At 45.2% G+C, this 21,919-nt stretch overlaps 1 protein-coding gene across 1 annotated transcript in view; it reads right to left on the bottom strand.

Moving 5' to 3' along the window:
* The window catches only part of LOC147885929 (dynein-1-beta heavy chain, flagellar inner arm I1 complex-like), a 629,024-nt gene that overhangs the window by 112,226 nt on the left and 494,879 nt on the right, over positions 1 to 21,919 (bottom strand). The window contains exon 51 of the mRNA XM_087396248.1: positions 16,291 to 16,513. Coding sequence (XP_087252374.1) covers positions 16,291 to 16,513 — 223 coding nt within the window. The remainder of the gene's footprint in view (positions 1 to 16,290; positions 16,514 to 21,919) is intronic.

Here is a 21,919-nt window from a genome sequence, read left to right as displayed (position 1 = left end):
AAGGTGAAAGTGTGGTAAAAAGGCAAAGGTGACGTGGCACATATCAAAAAGGCATGCAAGGTGGCTACGTGAGGATGATAACGGAGGAGCTTTTGAATAGAAGGTGGTGGCTGGAAGCTCCTGGATGGTGAAGGCGTCGCTACTACAGGGCTTGCTAGAAGGAGGCTCGAAGGGGAGGAGAACGGGGAAGTTCGGTGGGAGTGGCTGAGGAGAGAAGGATCGTGCAAGAAGGAATACTTGCTGGAGGGCTGGAGGATACGTTCGGGGTAATGAAGGACGAGCACGCGAGCTCGGGGGTTGAAGGAGATGAAGGGCGCCGGATGTCCAAGAGCTGCTGAGCAGGGAAGGATCGCGAATGAGAAGCCAGACGATGGTTGGACGAAGAGGAGCTTGGTGGGTGGAGAGCTCAATGAGCTTGTGGGGGAGAAGAAGAAAACAGGGATCGCGACTGCAAGCTGAAGTGTGTAGAGGACAAGAGTTCATGAGTAAGGAGAGAGCTGCGCATGAGCTCTTTGGGTTTCTGAGAAGCAAAAGGACCAGGAAGAGCGAGGGAGGCGATTGCAAAGGTGGGAGAAGAGGCTGTCGTAGCATGAAGGGGTGAAAGATAACGGAGGTGCTTCATTGAGAGCACGCACAGGGTATATATGTATAGAGGCTGGTGGAGAATTCATGGACTGAGACGAATTTGTTTGCATGGAAATCGGGCTGGAGAGAAGGGCCGTTGCAAGTGCTGGTTATTTTCACGTATGGGACTTGGGCTGTTGCCTTTGGAGGGAGCTGCTTCATGAAGGAGTGTAGTTGGCCGACTGTTGCATTTGTTGGAGCTAGGGAACTAGCTTCTGGGAATCTTGCTCAAGGGGTGATGGAATGCAGGAACTTCTTGATTTCATGAGTTACTGAACAGAAGCATGGCGTCTCTATCATGGAGGCTGGGATATCTTGTCTGGCCGTGGGTTTCACTACTATATAAGGTGGATATAGAGTGAGCAGGAGAATAGCTATGAGGTAGCTATTATAGCTTAAAGGCAGAGATGAGCAAAGAATGGCGGGCTACATCGATTCTAGTGCTTGATTGATGACCTTGGGAAAGATATAAAAAGATTTCTAACCGTGGTTTCTTTGTGGGTGGTTGTCCGGTGAGTTGTGGGATTGGATGCATTATGAATCTGAATGCTTGTGAGTTATTGAGGGAAGTCCAGTCAGTAGGAGAGCTTGTGTTGAGCTGTATAACCCACTGGGTCACTAGGTTGTTTGATTTGGGAGGAAATGTGGCCAGTGTATGAATTGAATGTAAGGGGTGTAGAGACAAGGATGTTGAATGAATGCTTTTAGCTTCTGATAGTGTTGTTCAGTTGTTTGAAACGTGGATGAGGGTGGCTGTGAAGGCGGATTAGGCTCTACTGGTTTTGTCCATCCAACGCCATCCAAACTCCAGAGGTAGATGTTGCTGCAGCCCCAGACACTACAGTTCCACATCAGGAGGGGCCTTTAGATGGACCAGTACCAACCCCAGTCACTTTGGTTTCTGATCATAAGGGGGCTACCGATACTTCTTCCCCACAGACTATTCCTACCACAGTCAGGATGACCGAGGGATGTATGCATGGCAGGTCCTTCTCCTCCATCTTCCAAGAGTGTAGGTCTTCTAACGCAATCCTCGGCCAGACCTACTTCTCAGGAACCCTCTTTCGGCACTAGCAGATTCGGCGACTTTTATGGATGATGAGGAGTTTGTGCCCTCCACCTTAGGGGTCTCGGTCATTGGGATTCCTTTTGATAGGGCCTCCCCCTCAGCAGGTGTGGGGATCCTTTCACTTGTTGAGTTTCCTGCCCTCAGCAGGAGTGTTTCGGCCCAAAGCTGGTCTCCTCTACTAGGTCGGGTAAGCCTTTCCACCCAGCATCCTCCTGTCAATGAGGATAGTCAGCTAGAACATACAGGGCCTAGGCAGAGTTCCACACCGTTGTCGTAGGTAGCTGATCCGGATTCAGCTTCATCCAGGTGTCACTGGAGGTGCTATTGATAGCCTTTTTATCCAGGAACACAAGTTGGATGCCAGTGATTGCTCTAAGTCTGGCAAACTTCTTTCAGGACATACCTTCTGGTCGCCTGCTATGGGCACCAGGGGAGGTACTTGCATTTCGGTCTCTCCTTCTATTCTACCCTTGGTTGCTGGTCATGGTATTATCTCCCCCTCTAGAGCTCAATGGATCATTATTTTGATTGGAAGGCGTAAAATTGGTCTTCTCAATCTGGATGCCCCCAACAACAAAGGGGAGCGAGTCTCCTTTTGGAAGGAGTTACTCTCTTGGGCCCCCATTGCAGATTCTTGGATCATTGGTGGCGATTTCAACATGGTTGAGTTGCCATCAAATAAAAAGGGAGGCAGATAGGGTGGAATTCATTCTTTGGAGAGGGCAGCTTGGAATGCCTTTCTCTTTTAGTACAGTGGCAGGGACACTTGGTTTGATGATGCCTTTCATGTTATGCCACAGTCACTCATGTACGCTTGGTCGAACAGGAGAGTACGCATGCCCATCCATGCACGTATTGATAGATTTTATGTAGACGATTGGGCACTTGACAGAGGCAGATCTGTATGCATGGTTACCACCTCAGATCATTTTCCAGTGGTGTTACAAATTCTTGAGCCTCATCAGAGAGGACGCTCTGCCAATGTCAGGATTCCGGATGCTTTTTATTCAGAGGAGAGCCTCACATGGGATATCTTACAGATTTGGGTTACTCACATACAGGGTGGAGTTGCCCGCCCATCTCAGAAAGCTGTAGCCTTATCCGGAATCATGCATGTAGCTTCATATTACTTTGCATCGCTTTTTACTGCGAATCCGGGCACACAGGCCATAGATGATGCTAGAGAGGTTATTTGGCAATGTATCCCTGTATTGGTGAAGGATAAGATGTATGTTTCTCTTGATGCACCTTTCACCAATGCAGAATTCAGGACTGCATTACTTGCCCTTCACAAGGGCAAGTGCCCAAGTTCTGATGGACTTACCCCTTCCTTTATTATTACTTTTTGGGAGCAGATTGGTGATCACATTACATCAGCCCTGCAGGGCGTGTGGGACTCTGGGTGAGATGCCGGACTCACTTACAGATGGTCTCATTCATCTCATCCCAAAGGGGGGTAATAGGAATCTAGTGTCTCAATGGAGACCCATCACTCTATTGGGCACTTTTTATAAGATTCTGGCGAAAGCCATCAGTCTGCGGCTACAGGTTTTTCTTCCAGATTTGATTCATGACACGCAGACAGGGTTTGTGCATGGCAAAAGTCTTTTTGATAATATTTTCTCATTTTGGGAGGCCTCAGAATGGGGGCCATGCAGAGCCGCTAGAGGTTGGCCATTCTACTCTTGGACTTTGAGAAAGCTTCCGACAGAGTAGACTGGGATTTTTTAGAGGGTACTCTATCTCGCTTTGGTTTTTCAGATGCATGGATTAGAGGAGTATCCTCTCTCTACAGATCAGCCCATAGCTTATTGGGGGGATAAGAGGGGACAAATTTCAGATTTCTTTTTCTGTTTGTGGCGGAAGCTATGAGTATCTACCTTAGATCTCAAGCTGATATTTATGGGCTGAGGCTTCCTCTCCGCCGGGAAGAAGAGCTCCTAGATAGTGAGTTGGCAGATGACACGGCTGTTTTTTTGGATGCCTCCCCCAGGACACTCACTTCCTTCTGGACAGCCTTGGATTTATTTTGCACGGCTGCAGGTGCACACATTAATTGGCATAAATCCAATGGTTTTTGGATTTGCGAGGATGACACCCCGGATTGGGGTAATGATATTGGTTTCACTTGGGTACAGAGGGGTGTCTCCATCAGATATTTGGGCTGCCAGGTTGGGGTGGGCATCTCTCATTCACAAGAGTTTGCTGCGGTGTTGAAGAGCATCAGAAGAAAGGTCCTTTTCTGGAGCTCAGCCAAACTTGACTTGGCATCCAGAGCGGTGGTGGTTAACCAGGTTCTTCTAGCCAAAGCATGGCTTGTATGCTCTTGTTGGTGCCACTCTAGGGATTGTATCACTCAGCTCAAGAGGCCCGTACGGAAGTTTTTATGGAGTGGTCTAGATGGCACAACTGATGTTACAGCCAGGGTGGCTTGGGAGACCTTGATTCTTCCTACAAGAGAAGGGGGTTTGACTATCATCGACCCGGATCTATAGTGCAGAGTCTTACTCTGCAAGGTTGTTGTAAGAGGACTTATGCCAGGGCAAGAGCCTTGGAAAGGATTTTTTTATCAGATACATACAGTCTCGCACGCCCACTTCAGGAGATGATTGGATACATAGTATCAAATGGGTTTTCACCACAGCCCACCTTAGATCTCCTTCTTCCCCTCTTATCGTTGCTATCCTCAAAGCATGGGCCAGCTTCAGGAGTACTCTTCGTAGGATTCCCTCGTCCACCCGTGAAGAGACTGAAAGGCAGTCTATCATGTGGAACGACAATATTTTGGATGAGCATGGCAGACCACATGGAGCTTCTCTTTACATGCAATGGCCCAGATGGGAGAGGGGCCCTGCATCGACTGTGGGAGCATGGAAAGCCTTCAGGAGGCTTCCTGCAGAGTGACAGGCCCAGGTGGTTCATAATCTCAGAGGGAGTGCAGGGAGAGTTCAACAGATTGATGTAGCCTTGCCCTTGGATTGGGTAGACATAGATGACATGCCTATTACTTGTTCCACTTGGATGGGAGCATTTTCCAGATTGGGCATTCCTTTGCAGGTGATTGCTTTACGTAACACACATGAGGATGCCCTAGCCTTTGATGTTTCTTTGGGGGCCAGGCTGTCCAGGTCCACAGACGATATATTGTTGGAGGTACCGTTTCAGCCAATCAAGATAGTGGGCTTCATGGAGCATGGCTCTCTTTCACAGTGGTACTTGGATCCTGACCCGCTACTCATTGCCCTGGGGTCATGGAGGCTGTGGCGCTATGGAGGTGTCCCAATTAAGTTTTTGCAGTGGGACCCTGGGGAATGGGAGTGGATAGATGAAGGGCACCGAGAGAAGGACATTCCCTTCTTTTGTTACACGGTCAGTAATACCAGGAAATTCCAGCTCAGTTGTAGGGGTTGGAGGGCCACCAGAGCTCCTCATTGGGTGAATTTTCAGATTTCTGCAGACTTGCAGAATTTTTTTAGCAGAGGCTCTAGAAATCCCACCGGAATAGAAAAATCACTCTCTTCTTTTGGCTTTCTATTCATGGTGGGATAGCAGTGAACCATTGGAGATCCAGGTTCGGGGCTGACCCTACCTGCCCTCGTTGCCTTTCTGCTTCGGAGACAAATTAGCACTGCCTTTGGGATTGCAGACAGGCAAGAATCATATGGAAGGAGATTGCAAGACTTTTCATCACTTTTGTTCGCCTCCCCTTCAATATGACCTGGGGATCAGTGGCTTGGCTCACTCTTTCAAGGCCCCAAGTTTTCTTTGAGAGACATGACTCTCTTCACATCCGACAACAACTTGTGGAGTCGTGCTCTTTAGAGGATGTTCCGGCCACTCTCTTCAGGGTTGCTCATTCCTCGGACTCTCCATGGGAGGTTTTAGCTAGCATTGCAGCATGGCACAATTGGAGAGCCAGATGACTGAGGCTATGGAGGGTTCTCAGGTTCATGCTTCTCAGACCTTGGCCAATACTTGGACAGATACGGTACACACTCTGATGGCCATATGGGCGACCATGCAGGGATCCTCTCGAGCAGCCTCCTCCAGGAGAGTTACTTTTCTCAGGGATTGGAGAGACTCTCCCTTCCTTGCTGAGACTTCTACAGGGTTGAGTTGGTATTTTCAGCCTCAGCCTTGGTTTCTTTCTACCTCATTCTTCTGGGGTGTTTTTTATTACATGCTTAGCATGTTGTATTTCCACATAGAGCTTGCTCTAGCGAGTTTCTTTCTTACTTAATAGAAGTCTCTTTTTTGCAAAAAAAGAAAAATGATCTTGATGTGAGGTATGGTTACCTCCCGGCTTCTCCGATTACTTCTCTGATTGCCCGTGGTGCTAGGCTTGTACATTGAGTGACTCTACTAGTCCTTGTGGCACTTCCAGCCTCTACATCGGTTTTTAGGTGACTCTCCATCTTCTATCTTGAGAGTCATGCCATGACCGCTCCATGTAGCTACCCCATGGACTTCACCGACACATATTTTGGGGCATTCATGCCTAGTGCTTCATCGACATCGTCATCGACTCGCAGGGATGTGCACACATGTGCAGTGGCTACTTGGAGGACATCTCTTACTCCTAAGAGATCTATTTTTATTATTCCTATAGCTTGATGTATTTTGGGGTCCTCTACCCTAGGTAGTCCTCCTAAAATGATATGTATTGAGTATTTGGTTGTCATTGAGTCTAAAGGTCCTCTGCCTTGGATAGTCCTCCTAAAAAGATGTATTGGGTTTCCTATTTTGGTGTGTGGCTTCCTAACATGTCCTATTATGAAGCCAAGGGGGGATGTACTGTGGGAGCCATGTATTGGCTTTGATAGGTTTAGAGGGGGATGTATTGTGGAAGCCATGTATTGGCTTTGATAGATCTCATTATCAGGCCTGGCCGAGTTCCAGGATGTTGGTGTATCCTAGACCTATGAGCTGGTCATGTGGCCATGCTATAACGTAAGCCTAGCATGTTGAGTCTCAAGCCATATGAGTGCTTGGATCAAGCTTTGAACACGTTCAGACTTTTGCCTATCTTTGAGTTACATAGGGTGTACAATTCAATGACCGTCATTGTCATGTTCTATTCTTGGTTCCATTCCAATAGTCTCTCACCTTAGATCGTCATTGTCATGTTCTGCTCTTGATTCCATTCCAGTAGTCTCTCACCTTGCCTTCATGGGGGGTTGTTAGAGTATGAAGCCAAAGTGAGTCTAAAATGAGTATTCTAGGTGGTCTAGGAGTGGTTTTATAGTCTAGTGAGTCCTAGACATGCCACGTGTCATATTGGGAGATATCCCATAGACATTGTGACTTTCTAGAGTCTAGTGGCACACTATATAGTGTTGTACTTATCTATTGTCTAATATATCAGTCAACATCAAGCTATCAATACATTGTGAGTATTTTGGTTATTGCGTTGTACTTGTACTTTCCTTCCTTTCCATTTTGCGTTTAATTATGCTTTCCATATTTCCATTCCGTTCCTAACTAGCTACCACATCTCTTCAACCCTAACATCTCGAATGACCACATTATGCTTTAGCATCCAGATGGCTTCAGAGACAGAGAGTCGAGATTGTAGGGAGACAAGATCAGCGTAGGATTTGCAAGACCCTTGGGCACTTTGCTAGAGATTGCCCAAGGAAAAGAAAGAAGAAAAGACCTAAAAGGTCCACGGGTACGCCTCATAGCTCCACCCGCCGATCTGGACCTTCCTCACAACTAGCTCCTTATCCTACCTCTTCCCGCGCTACTGGACCTTTGAATTCAGAGCCAGGACTCTCAGCCTCTCATCCTGGTACTTCTTCAAGGCACCCAGGACCATTAGCCTCTCGTCCTAGTACATCTTTAGCACGGACAGGACAGTCAGCACATCCTGTTTTTGTCGTCCCCCCGTTGGGTGCCTGTCAAAGTTGGTGAGCTAGTTCCACCTCAAGCTACCATTGATGGCGCCGCAGACCCGTCTCTTCAGGCAGAAGACAATCTTGTCCTAGTTTCATGTGTAGATGAGACTGCTCCTGCCCCTTTAGGTGTTCATGTGCAGGAGCGCTCACCTAGGGAGATCCTTATGGCAGAGACCTGTTCCTTACTTGAGTATAATGCCATAGTCGTGGCCGAGGTCATGCAGCACCCTCCTCCTTCGATCGGAGAGGATAAATCCCGAAAAGCCAATAAAACTTGCCGAAAGTAGCATAAGGAAATCTCAATTGCAACCGTTGCCGAAGGAGGCCCAAGAAGTCACGGGTGTCAGGGCAGTGCCAAAAAATATGAGACATAGACTCCCTTGTGTTATGCTCTAGTCGAGATAGCATGACCTCGGATAGATCGGTGGGCATTTTCTCTTAGATGACCAACTTTTGTAATAGTTAATGTGCGTAATTAAATGGTCAAGAGAAGTAACTGCCAAGGTCCTAGGTGAGGGCATAATGGCATTGACTAGGTAGTTCTAATAGGGCTAGGGCCTAGGTGCATCAAAATGTGCAAATTGCCAAGGGGCAATTGGTTTTGAATGAACTCCAAGAAAGGGGTAGAAAAGGATGCATCTAAGAAGGGGCCTAAAATGGAAGACATGTGGCCAGGAACTATCTAGGGAAAATGTGGGTCTCAGGGATAAGGATAAAAAGGAAAACAACGATGGATGTATTGAGATATGACGTATCAGGTCCCTGAGTTGGCTGGGAGGAAAAATAAAAGCCATCGCCCGTGATCATTACCAGCGTCATAAGAAAGAGAGTTACCTTGGGAGGAATGACGAGTAATAGAGAGGGTGACACTTGGTATCAGAGCGCAGCAAGATAGAGATCGACGAGTAGGGAAGCAGCGCACTTAGATAGTTATTATTTACGTGAGGCGATTCTTAGCACAGTCTGCATCAATGAAGAGGGAGAGATAGTTGAGGTGCGGATGACGAAGGATCAAAATTGCACCTTGAAGGATTGACGCAGCGGCTGGGAGCAGGTTGATAATCTGCGCTACGTGAAGGAGTCACGTTGATTTTATCAGGTCTCGGAAGGCAGCGCACGAATTGGAGTCCTTGACGAGCAGCGTGAACGATAGACACAGACAAGGAGGGATCGTGATCTTCATGTGATTGAAGATGGCGAGGTGACTGGTCGTGATAAAGGAGCGCAGGCACACGATACGTGATAGAGCTTGACGGGCAGTAGACGTTGCGCGGTGGTTTGGATAGTGGAGAAGGAGGTGACGACGAGATCTGAACCGAAACGACGGCCACGAAAGACCCGCAGTTTTTTTTCCCCACATCGCTTGGATTTGTCGATCAACGCACACGTGATGGCAGGCTTTTCACCATTTTAGATTGACAGATCAAGAATATAACAGGGCAGAGTTTTTTTTGCGAGTTCAAGGATATCCAGGGGGCATCTCTTTCCCTTTAGGATATATATTTCAAGTTCTTAGTTTGCAGTACTTTGTTCCTGTATAGGAAGGGATTTTGAAGTGCTGTACTTTTGGAGTTTTCGCATTTAAAAAAAAAAAAAAAACTCCCTTTCAACAAATGGAAGCAGAAGGACAGAATTCAAGGGTGAATCCTAGCGAGTCTAGAGTACAGTCTACACAACAGATGTCGCATCACGCAGCACCTACATTGATTGGTAGGATTTCAATATTAGAGGATGCTTTACAACAGATTATGAACCAACAACTTCAAGTGAATGCTGGTCAAAATGAGATCAGGGAGATGGTGCAAGCTTTGTCGGCTAGACCGTCTAGGATTGATAAGGGCAAAGCTCTAGTTGAGCCAGAGCCCAGTGTACATTCCTTAGAGCGCGCAAGGGTCAAAGTGCCCAATATTGCTAATTATAGACCGGAGAAGTACGCTGGTCGGATGACCGAGCGCAGCTCTGATAGCGCAGCTCTGATGTGATCGAGGTTTGGTTGCACAAGTGGGAAGAAGCCTTCGCCATTTGTGAGATAAAATCCGATCTAAAGAAAATCCGCGAGGCCACACACCTGTTTATTGAGGCAGCGGACAGATGGTGGATAAAGCAACAGAAGGATCAAGTTGCTCCAACCACCTGGGAAGGGTTCAAAACTGAATTCAAGAAACACTTTCTCCCACCTGATGAAGAATCCCGAGCTTGGGATGCTTATAGAAATCTTCGTCAGAGGAGCTTGTCAGTGGCAGAGTACACTGACAAATTCAGAGAATGTGTCATGAAGATAGCAGACCCTCTCCCTATGTCGGTTCAGTTAAAAGACTATATCTATGGACTGAACGACAAGATCAAGATGGAAGTTCGGGCTAAATATGTGACTACATTAGATGAATCTATAGCAGTAGCCCTGAACTATGAGGATGCCAGAGGTAGATCTGGTGGATTTGTGCAGGCAGGGACTCAGTATGAGCACCCGAGACAAGAGGGATTTCAGAGGAAATGGGTTTCAAAGACAAGTGTCTCACAGCCAAGTGGCCAAACCAAGCAGGTGAAGCCGGTTGAGGGACCAACAAAAACAAGTACCACCGTTGGGGTGAAAAGGAAAATAACTCCAATGGCAGCCCGGGCTTGGTCAAAGTCCTCATTGACCCCTGAACAAAAAGAGAAAGCTAGGAAAGAAGGATTGTGCTTCGGCTGCCTTCAGCGACATCAGTGGAAGGATTGTCCACTGAACAAAGATCGTCGCACGGCTAATATGATAATATCTGAATGCGACGCGTAGAAATGCAGGAGAGTCCCAGTGCGGAACATATGCAGATGCAACTGGCGGGACCTTCTCAGAGGTTAGTACCTTGTTTGTTATGTGTATCTGTTGCTAAGTTAGTGACGAGTGCACCTGATAACATCCTATCTAAGCCCGCAGCAACGGGGTATACAGCCTTCAATGATACGGAGTTAATTAAAATGAAAGGGCAAGTGGCCAGTCATGATGTCATTGTGTTGTTGGACTCAGCGTCAACTCACAATGTGATTAACTCCAAGCTCGTGAAGAGGCTGAAATTAAAGACAAGTCCATCTGACTATGCGTACACAGTCAGGATGGCAGACGGAAGTTCAACTGAAGTATGGGACCAAAGGGTTACCCAGTTGGAGCTTCGGATTCAGGACTATACTGAGAAGCTTGATTTTGAAATGACCAAGCTTGCTCATGCGGATATAGCCCTGGGAATGGCGTGGCATTCTAGGAAGAATCCAGCCATTGATTGGAAAAAGCACGTATATCAATTCAAGATGAATGATGTGCTTTATGTTTTGCGAGGTGAAAAAGATATACCTCAGGGACCGTTGGTTTCCGTGATGGAAATCAGAAAGGCTCAAGTAGAGTTTTTATACCTTTGCACCGCATCGGTAGAGTCGGTGAATGATTCTTCGACTAGCACTGATGTTACGCAAAGTGATGAGATGGCCAAGCTGGCTAATCTTATAACAGAGGAGTTCTCTGAATGTTTTAGGGATGAACTACCTTATGGGTTACCTCCAGAGCGGAAAGTTCAGCATAAGATTGAACTGATCCCGGGGGCAGAACCTGTAAATAGACCTCCCTATAGAATGAGTTTTATTGAAGAAGCAGAGGTGCGTAGGCAACTGGAAGAATACCTCAAGTTGGGGCAGATTCAACCAAGTTTCTCACCTTTTGCTTCACCAGTGATATTAAAGAGGAAAAAGGATGATACGTTTCGCCTCTGTATAGATTACAGAGCATTGAATAATATCACTGTTAAGCACAGGTATCCGATGGCTCGGATTGATGATTTGCTAGATGCATTACATGGAGCCGTGATTTTCAGCAAGATAGATCTTAAGTGCGGCTATCATCAGATCCGGATTAGAGCCGAGGATGTGCATAAAACCGCTTTTAGAAGCAGGTTTGGTCATTATGAGTTTTTGGTAATGCCCTTCGGACTTACCAATGCTCCAGCGACCTTCGTCATGCTTATGAATGATTTACTACGTCCGTATATCGGAAAGTTCGTAGTACATTTCATTGACGATATCTTGATATTCAGTAAAAGTGTTACTGAGCATTGTGAACACTTAAGGATAGTGTTCAGTACTTTGAGGAAAGCCAGTCTTTACGTGAATAAAAAGAAAACTATACTGTGTATGGTTAGGCTTGAGTACTTAGGGTTCATAATTACTCCACAGGGGGTAGAAATGGATCCGAAGAAAGTGGCTGCGATACTAACTTGGCCAATCCCTCAGAGTCTGACCGCGTTGCGATCATTCTTGGGATTTGTCCAGTTTTATAGAAGGCATATCAAAGGATATTCCGAAATAGTATCGCCATTGACTGATCTGACCTCAGATAAAGTATCTTTTATTTGGGGACAGAATCAACAAGAAAGTTTTAACACCGTAAAACAAGTTGTGGTCTCAGGACCGGTGTTAAAAATAGTTGATCCCCAGAAACCGTTGTTCCTAGAAACCGATGCGAGTGGCATTGCGGTAGGAGCAGTTCTCCTTCAAGAGGGAAGGCCAGTAGCCTTTGAAAGCAAGAAGCTTTCTCCCTCTCAAAGGAATTGGCCAACTCATGAATTGGAGTTGTATGCTGTTATCCATGCTTTGAAAACATGGAGGCATTATCTGTATGGTTCAGAGTTTTATGTGGATGTGGATCATGATACTCTGAAACATTTTTGTAAACAGCCTGACTTGAGGGGCCGCCAAGCTAGGTGGGCAGAGCTCATGCAGGAGTTTAATTTAACGATTCGGTACCGAAGAGGAAAAGACAATAAGGTTGCTGATGCGTTGTCTCGCATTATGCACAACCTGAGTTTCACGGTATTAGAGAGTGCTCTAATGACCGAGATCAGAGAAACTCAGAAGGTGGACGAGTTTGTCCAGAGCTTATGGCCTAAGGCTCATGTGTTAAAACCCGGGAAAAATGAAAAGGATGACCTGGCATCCAGAAAAGGCCAAACTTATGCAAGATATACCATAAGGGATGGTATGCTAGTTAGAAATGGCAAGGTTGTAGTACCTAGTCAGAATGATCTCAGGCAGAGAGTCATTCGACAATGCCATGATAGCCCATGTGCGGGACATCCAGGAGTCGAGAAGACATATGATCTCGTGAAGCGAGATTTCTTTTGGCCAAAGATGAAAAAGCATATTCATGAATATGTGACACAGTGTTTCTCGTGTCAGGTAAGTAAGGCCGAGCGGGTGAAGCCACCCGGACTTTTACAGCCCTTGGAAATACCACTAAGTAAGTGGGAGAGCATTTCCATGGATTTTATTGTAGGACTACCTGCAACACAAGGAGGGTATAATTCTATCCTTGTGGTGGTTGATCGTCTAACCAAGATGGCTCACTTCATTCCGACTAGAGAGTCTATTAGTGCCCCGCAAGTAGCGGATTTGTTTATTAGACATATATTTCGTCTGCATGGATTGCCTAGATCCATAGTGTCGGACAGAGATGTCAGGTTTACCGGTCACTTTTGGACAGCGGTATTTGAGACACTAAGGACTGAGTTGGGAATGAGTAGTGGGGATCATCCTGAGACGGATGGTCAGACGGAAAGAGTCAACCAGACTTTAGAGGATATGCTGAGAGCATATGTGTCATTGAGGCAACATACATGGGACAAGTGGTTGCCATTGTTGGAGTTTGCCTACAATGATAGGAAACATTCGTCTACTGGGTTCAGTCCGTTTGAGCTGAACTATGGTTATAGGCCAGCCAATCCAACTATAGTTGGAGTACCTCAGAAAGTGCCTAGTGCCGCGAACTTTGTAGTTCAGATGCGGGAGATGCTAGCACTTGCGAGAGCTAACATCCGTCAGGCTATGGATAGAGCCAAGGTGTATGCGGATGAAAATCGGTCTATAAGAGTATTTGAAGAAGGAGAAAAAGTTTTTCTCAGAATTCCTTCGCACTCGAAGTCGTTGACTTCAGGAGAGTGTGCTAAGTTATCACCTCGATACTGTGGGCCGTGGTTAATTCTAAAGAGAATAGGCAGTGTAGCCTATAAATTAGAATTGCCACAGGGGTGTAAGGTGCACCCGGTTTTTCATGTTTCACGCTTAAAGAAATTTTTACATACTGGTGACTCACTAATCGAAGGTGTGGTTTTGTTTCAGGAGATAGAGGATATTGCAAGGCGCAAACCAACAAGGATCCTGGACCGAGGAACAATGCAAATACGAAATCGGAAGATACCCACGGTGTTGGTTGCATGGCATGGTCAGCCTCTATTGGAAGCTACCTGGGAATCCGTATACCAGTTGCGGAGAGCGTTCCCAGATTTCATCATCGAGGACGCTGATGCTTGAAGAGGGAAGGAATGTTATGCTCTAGTCGAGATAGCATGACCTCGGATAGATCGGTGGGCATTTTCTCTTAGATGACCAACTTTTGTAATAGTTAATGTGCGTAATTAAATGGTCAAGAGAAGTAACTGCCAAGGTCCTAGGTGAGGGCGTAATGGCATTGACTAGGTAGTTCTAATAGGGCTAGGGCCTAGGTGCATCAAAATGTGCAAATTGCCAAGGGGCAATTGGTTTTGAATGAACTCCAAGAAAGGGGTAGAAAAGGATGCATCTAAGAAGGGGCCTAAAATGGAAGACATGTGGCCAGGAACTATCTAGGGAAAATGTGGGTCTCAGGGATAAGGATAAAAAGGAAAACAACGATGGATGTATTGAGATATGACGTATCAGGTCCCTGAGTTGGCTGGGAGGAAAAATAAAAGCCATCGCCCGTGATCATTACCAGCGTCATAAGAAAGAGAGTTACCTTGGGAGGAATGACGAGTAATAGAGAGGGTGACACCTTGGAGCCAAACGATGACAACAAATAGATGGAGAAATGTGTTGGTGTGCTAGAAGTTGTGCGAGATGGGAGAACCCCCAACAGAATGCTCCATAAAATGACATGTTGCCGAAGAGGGACCTAGGAATGCCGAATATGACTCAATCTTTTTCGCCAACATTTGGCGGCACGATCCAATCGCCAAATCTGATTTGCCATAGCTGAAGCCCAAGGTGGAGGCAATATAACTTTATATAAAGAGGATGCTCTAATATGGGACAGCTTTAAATGACGAATGGATGCGTGTGATGAAATCCTGAAGCTTGTCTTGAAGCTCTAGAGGTAGTACCGGCTAAAAAGGTAGGAGCATACGAGTAATAGCCTGCCATATAGGATGATAATGTATCCCTAAACCATACTTCCATCATCATGAATGGCATGAGCCACATAAGAGATCCCTTTCAAATTAAAAAAATATGAGTGTCGGGGATCTTGCAAAGCCAACGGTGGGACAAAAACGTGTGACCAGTGGATGTTCTCCGCTCTCAAAGAGTTACCCTGCAACAACGAGTCACGGCCATGCCAAGCCAAATGCAAAAGAATATGCTTCCAATCCAAAAACATTAGAGAAAGAAGAGGGCAACCTCTAACCTTGCCTTCAATACAACCCAAAAGAAAGTCCCATTGAGTAGGCCGCCAGTAACCAAGCCTCATAGACACACACGCACACACACATTTCTTTTTTTTTGGGGCAAAAACTTTGAATGCTTTATATTACAAGGTAGCTACCCCAAAACTGGGAAGCTAAAAGATTCATAGCTGAAAAATACATCAAGAGAAAATCTCAGTGTAAGACAAATATTTAATTATATAGTTATAAATAAATAAATAAATAAAAAGAATGTGTGTGTGTGTGTGTATAGAGTATGATGTATATTTATTTGTTTATTTATAACTATATAAATAAATATTTGTCCTACACTGAGAAAAAACTTTGAATGCTTTATATTACATACAAGGTAGCTACCCCAAAACTGGGAAGCTAAAAGATACATAGCTGGAAAATACATCAAGAGAAAATCTCAGTGTAGGACAAATATTTATTTATATAGTTATAAATAAATAAATAAATATACATCATACTCTATACACACACACACACACATTCTATGATGTATATTTATTTATTTATTTATAACTATATAAATAAATATTTGTCCTACACACAGCTGGAAAATACATCAAGAGAAAATCTCAGTGTAGGACAAATATTTATTTATATAGTTATAAATAAATAAATAAATAAAAAGAATGTGTGTGTGGGACAAATATATATTAGCTGGAAAATACATCAAGAGAAAATCTCAGTGTAGGACAAATATTTATTTATATAGTTATAAATAAATAAATAAATAAAAAGAATGTGTGTGTGCGACAAATATAAAATATAAATAAAAAGAATGTGTGTGTGGGACAAATATATATTTTATATTTGTCCCACACACACATTCTTTTTATTTATTTATTTATTTATAACTATATAAATAAATATTTGTCCTACACAGAGATTTTCTCTTGATGTATTTTCCAGCTATGTATCTTTTAGCCAAATACATATATATTTGGCAGCCAAGAATGCCTGCCAAATGAAAGCCAAGGAAAACGGGCATGAAGAAATGATTCCACACATGTGCACACGCCCACACACATACTACAGCAAAATGAACATGAATTTACACGAGATTATTTTGAAAAACAGAATACTCTCCTGAAGAAAACCTTGCAGGGAGATCCGTGCATGTAGTATTTAACCTCAAGTCAAATAATTGGTCCTTTGTGAGTTTGATGAAAAATAATTGAAAAAACAAACAGTCAATTGAGAAACCTGCCTGTTTCTCTTGCTCATCAATCACACGTTTTTCCTGCACTATCTCTACAAGGATCTCTTCACAGTCCCGCTTTGCTGTTGCTACCACTTCCTTTTTTTCTTGGCATACAACCTGCATTTTGGCTACTTGTTCACGGGTTTCATTTAGAGTATGGAGTCCTCTCTTCAACTTCGAAGCACTCTCTTCAAGTTGATGTTTTTTCTCTGCTAATAATTTTTTGTATCTGTAAGACAAGAAGGTATAAGGTTCAAACTGAGCTGCAAGCCTGATCCCTGTTCTCCCCCTCAAGCTCACACTTGCTTCTATTCCTTTCCCTCCCAGCCTTCCCCTCCTTCTCTCTCTCTCTGCCTTTCCCTCATGCTGCAGTCAGCCTTCCCTTCTAAGATCCCACTGTCCCTCAACTTCCAAACACCCCCCCCCCCCCATGTCTCTCTCTCTCTCTCTTACACACACACACTTTTTTTTAAAAAGTGAAAACTTTGAATGCTTTATATTACAAGATAGCTATCCCAGAAAAGTGGTAAGCTGAAAGATTACATCAAGATAAAATCTCCGTGTAGGACAAATATACATCATAACCTATGCAGTGAATTTGCAGACAATCAAAGAGCGGTTGCTACAAAGAACGACGGAAGAAAACAAAAGTATAAAAAATTGAATCACCCAATTCTCTGTGGTTTCTATCTTTCTATAGAGTCCAGAGTGCCCAGCAGTAGCGAACCCAGGTAAAGAGCAACTCAAAATCCGGCCATTGAGGATAGATCCTAAACAGCCAGAAAAGCTTGCCAAAAGAAGCATGAGGAAATCTTAGTCTCAATCTATGGCAATACCTTAGGTTTCTGGAAAATTTACATGAAGACCAACCACCAACCCATAAAGATAGAGCCTGCCTCAAGCAAAAAGATACTGCTCTATATTCTGAGGAGTAAAAAGGAATCATCTGCATAAGCTTGAGCAATGAAAGTACTACTCCCTTGAATTTCCAAACCATGAAGCATGTCTGATGCTATGAGATGATCCATGCACTGAAGCATGGGATGTGTGGCTATGGCATATAGGAGTGCACTAAACGGACAGCCCTGATGGACCGAATAACGAAGGGTCCATGCTTCAGAAATATCTCCAAACAGTATGAGGCAGCTTTGCTGTCACTGTAAATAATATGCTATAAGTTTTGCCCAAAGCCCCGACGCATGCATAGTCTATGAAATAAACTCCCATTGGACCGTGTCAAATGCCTTGGCAATGTCATCTTGCAGTAGCAAAACATCCTGCTGAGTATATTTGGCATATTCTATTCCAACATAGGCGTTTGCAATATTATCGATAATGTGCCTGCGAGGAACAAAGCCATATTGTGCAGGATGAAGGCCATCATGTAAATACCCTTTAATGCAATCCACCACCATTTTAGTGATGATCTTGTAAATGACAGGCATAAGGGTAATGGGCCTCCAATTAGCCAAGGATTCGCATATTTGCTTCTTAGGAAGAAGTTTTACAAGCCCTTTTTTCCATGAATCCAGCATGTACTGCTTTTCCCATGCATAGTTAATCATACGCAGCAATGTTGACTTGAGGATATTGAAGGAACATGTAGCAAGATATCTCTAGGAACGGAAAGGAAAGATTGCAAGCATAATGGAAATGAACTCAAATGGAAGTAGGCAATAGCAATGAACCAAAATACTCACATGTAGATAGCTTGATGTTGACTGATATGAAAAGACTCAAGACAAGTACAACACTATATAGTGTGATCCTCTAGACTCTAGAAAGTCACAATGCATATGGGATAATCTTCCATATGACACGTGGCACTATCTAGGACTCACTAGACTATAAAATAAGTCCTAGGGACCTAGGACACACAAATACACTCACTTTGACTTCATATTCTAACATCCCCCCATGAAGGAAAGGTGAGGGCTTGTAGTGTACGGCATGCTGTACTTCCTGTTGTGCAGCCCTGGTGCAGTACGAATCAGTCCATACAGTCCGTATGGCCTGTACGGCTTATTTGCAGCAGGCTGGAGTAGTTGGAGGCGAGGCTACTATGGCAATGCATTTTGGGTTGAATAAGGAGTAGTTGCTGGCGAGGTAAATCAGCTCCAAGTCAGCTCCCATTGATGACGCTTGGGTAGGAGGAGAAGAGAGCTCAAGGAAGGAGAGAAGAGGGCAGCCTTCCTCACCTCAACCTCTTGGAAGGGAAAGGGAAAGAGGAGAAGGTAGAGTAGCTTCATTGGCCTTCCTCACCTCAACCTCTTGGAAGGGAAAGGGAAAGAGAGAGCACGGCTAGGAACATAGCTCTGATACCACATGAAGGAACATGTAGCAAGCTATCTCTAGGAACAAAAAGGAAAGATTGCAAGCATAATGGAAATGAACTCAAATGGAAGTAGGCAATGGCAATGAACCAAAATACTCACATGTAGATAGCTTGATGTTGACTGATATGAAAAGACTCAAGACAAGTACAACACTATATAGTGTGAGCCTCTAGACTCTAGAAAGTCACAATGCATATGGGATAATCTTCCATATGACACGTGGCACTATCTAGGACTCACTAGACTATAAAATAAGTCCTAGGGACCTAGGACACACAAATACACTCTTTTTTTTTGTTCCAAGAAAGCGACTTCTATTAAGTAAGAGAAAAAACCCACGAGAGCAAGCTCAAAGCGGAATACATCATGAAATCATGAGGATAAATAAAACCGCCTCAAAGTGAGGTGGAAAACAACCAAGGCTGAGGCTGAAAGTGCCACCTCAACCCTGTAGGAGTCTCAGAGAAGAAAGGAGAATCTTTTCATTCCCTGAAGAAAGAAGCCCTCCTAGCTGAGGCTACACGGGAGTCACCCTGCATACTCATCCATAAGACCATCAAAGTATGTACAGATGCATGTACAACTGTAAAAGAAAGGTGTGGTACCACATCCAACGAACAGGACTCAATCTGATGACGTCGAACCAAAATGGCCCGAGAGGAGTCAAGTCTCTCATAGAATACCTGAGGCCCTGTAAGAGAAAGCCAAGCCACTGAGCCCCATGTCATAAAGAATGGGGAGTGGGCAAAGTGACTGAAAATCCTAGCTACCCCCATCCAAATCATCCTCGCCTGTTAGATAGGCTATTTGGCAGAGCATCCTTGTGTTGGTGAATCCGGGTATGCATGTTCTACTCGATGCACCTTTCACCAACACAGAGTTCAGGACTGCAATGTCAGCCCTTCACAAGGGCAAGTGCCCAGGTTCGGATGGCCTCACCCCGTCTTTTTTCATTGCATTTTGGGATATGATTGGAGACTATATTACTTCAGCCCTATAGGCCATTTGGGACTCTGGCGAGATGCCTGGGTCGCTTACAGAGGGTCTCATCCACCTTATCCCAAAAGGAGGTTGCAGAAATTTAGTGTCCCAGTGGAGGCCTATCACACTTCTGGGGACTTGTTACAAGATTATGGCCAAGGCTATCAGCCTCCGATTGCAGCCCCTTCTCCCTGATCTTATTCATGACACTCAGACGGGATTTGTGCATGGCAGAAGCATTTTTGATAACATTTTCTCTTTCTGGGAAGCTTCAGAGTCGGCCATGCAGAGTGGCCAGAATCTTGCCATTCTACTTTTGGAGTTTGAGAAAGCCTATGACAGAGTAGATTGGGGTTTTTTGGAGGGCACCCTTCTACGCTTTGGTTTTACTAATGCTTGGATCAGAGGTGTTTCCTCTTTGTACAGATCAGCCCACAGCCAGGTACTTATTGGTGGGGTAAGGGGTGAGAGATTTCAGATTTCGAGATCAGTCCGTCAGGGATGCCCCCTTGCTCCTTTCCTTTTATTGTTCGTGGCCGAAGCTATAAGTATCTATGTTAGATCTCAAGCTGACATCTTTGGGCTGAGACTTCCCATCAGAAGGGAAGAGGAGCTACTTGACAGTGAGTTGGCAGATGACACAGCAGTTTACTTGGATGCCACTCCACAGATGCTCACTTCTTTCAGGACAGCATTGGATTTATTTTGCTTAGCGGCAGGGGCGCAGATAAATTGGCATAAATCCAATGGCTTTTGGATCAGTGATGAGGACACTCCAGTTTGGGGGCTTGACATAGGATTCACTTGGGTTTAGAGGGGTGAGTCTATTAGGTAATTGGGCTGCCAGGTTTGGCTCGGATATTTCTACCACGCAGCAGTTTGCTCCCGTTTTGGAGAGCATCAGGAGGAAGCTGCTTTTTTGGAGCTCAGCCAAGCTGGATCTTGCCTCTAGAGTTGTGGTGGTCAACCAGGTCCTCTTGGCCACGGCCTGGTTTGTTTGTTCATGCTGGTGCCGTTCTAGGGACTGCATGATTCAGCTCAGAAGACCAATCAGAAACTTTCTTTGGAGTGGGCTTGATGGCACAGCAAATGCCTTAGCCAGGGTGGCTTGGGAGACCCTCATCCTCCCTACACAAGAAGGGGGTCTCAATATTATTGATCTAGATTTACAGTGCAGAGCTTTACTTTGCAAGATGGTGGTGCGGGGACTTATGCCAGGGCAGGAACCGTGGAGGGACTTTCTTATCAGCAGCATACACAGGTGCACACCTTTAGGAGGAGACTGGATGAGCAATGTTAGGTGGATCTTCACCATACCACACCTCAGATCACCTTCGTCCCCTCTCATGGTTGCCATTCTGAAAGCTTGGGCCAGTTTCAGAAGCACTCTTTGGAGGATTCCTCCTTCCTCTCGGGAAGAGATTGATAGGCAACCCATCATGTGGAATGACAGTATTTTAGATGATCATGGTAGACCACTGGGTGCCTCACTCTACATGCAATGGTCTAGGTGGGAGAGGGGACTTGCATCATCTATGGGGTCTTGAAAAGCTTTCCGTAGGCTTCCAGAGGAGACCAAATCAAGGTTGACAGGACATCTCAGAGGGAGCGCAGGGAGGATCTTGCAGATTGAGGCAGCCCTTCCAGAGGTTTGGGTAGACACAGATGATATGCCACTCACTTCCTCCACTTGGGCAAGTACTTTTACCAGAGGCGGTGTTCTGCTTCAGGTTTTGTCCTTTCGAGATGCACAGGAGGATGCTTTAGTTTTTAGTGTCCAGGATGGTGGCAGATTGCTCAGGTCCACAGAGGACATCTTGCTTGAGTCTGCTTTTCAGCCTATCAGGGTTGTAGGTTTTTTGGTGTAGGGATCAGATTCAGAGTGGTTCCTAGACCGAGACCCCCCGCTGCTCTCCACCGGGTCTTAGAGGCTCTGGCTCTATGGGGGAGTTCCCATCAGGTATTTGCAGTGGGACCCCGAAGAGTGGGAGTGGATTGACGCAAGGCATCGAGAGAAGAGCATCCCCTTCTTTCATTACACAGTCAGTAATGCCAGGAGATATCAGCTCAGTAGTAGAGGTTGGAGACCTTCCAGAGTTCCTCATTGGGAGACACTTGATATCACTGCGGATCTGCAGAGGTGCTACTGGAGGAGACTCTGGAAATCCCACAGGAATAGAAAGATCACTATCTTCTTTTGGCTTTCTATCCATGGTGGGATTGCAGTGAATCTTTGGAGGTCCAGGTTCGAGCCGACCCTACTTGCCCTCGATGCCTCTCTGCTTTGGAGACTATTCAACATTGCTTATGGGATTGCA

This window comes from Dipteris shenzhenensis, chromosome 25 (assembly GCF_047967505.1).
Source record: "Dipteris shenzhenensis isolate YYH24624 ecotype China chromosome 25, Dip_SZ_1.0, whole genome shotgun sequence".
In the NCBI taxonomy this organism is placed as follows: Eukaryota; Viridiplantae; Streptophyta; class Polypodiopsida; order Gleicheniales; family Dipteridaceae; genus Dipteris; species Dipteris shenzhenensis.
The sequence above is the reverse complement of the archived record's forward strand: the minus strand, read 5'-3'. Positions and strand labels throughout refer to the sequence as shown.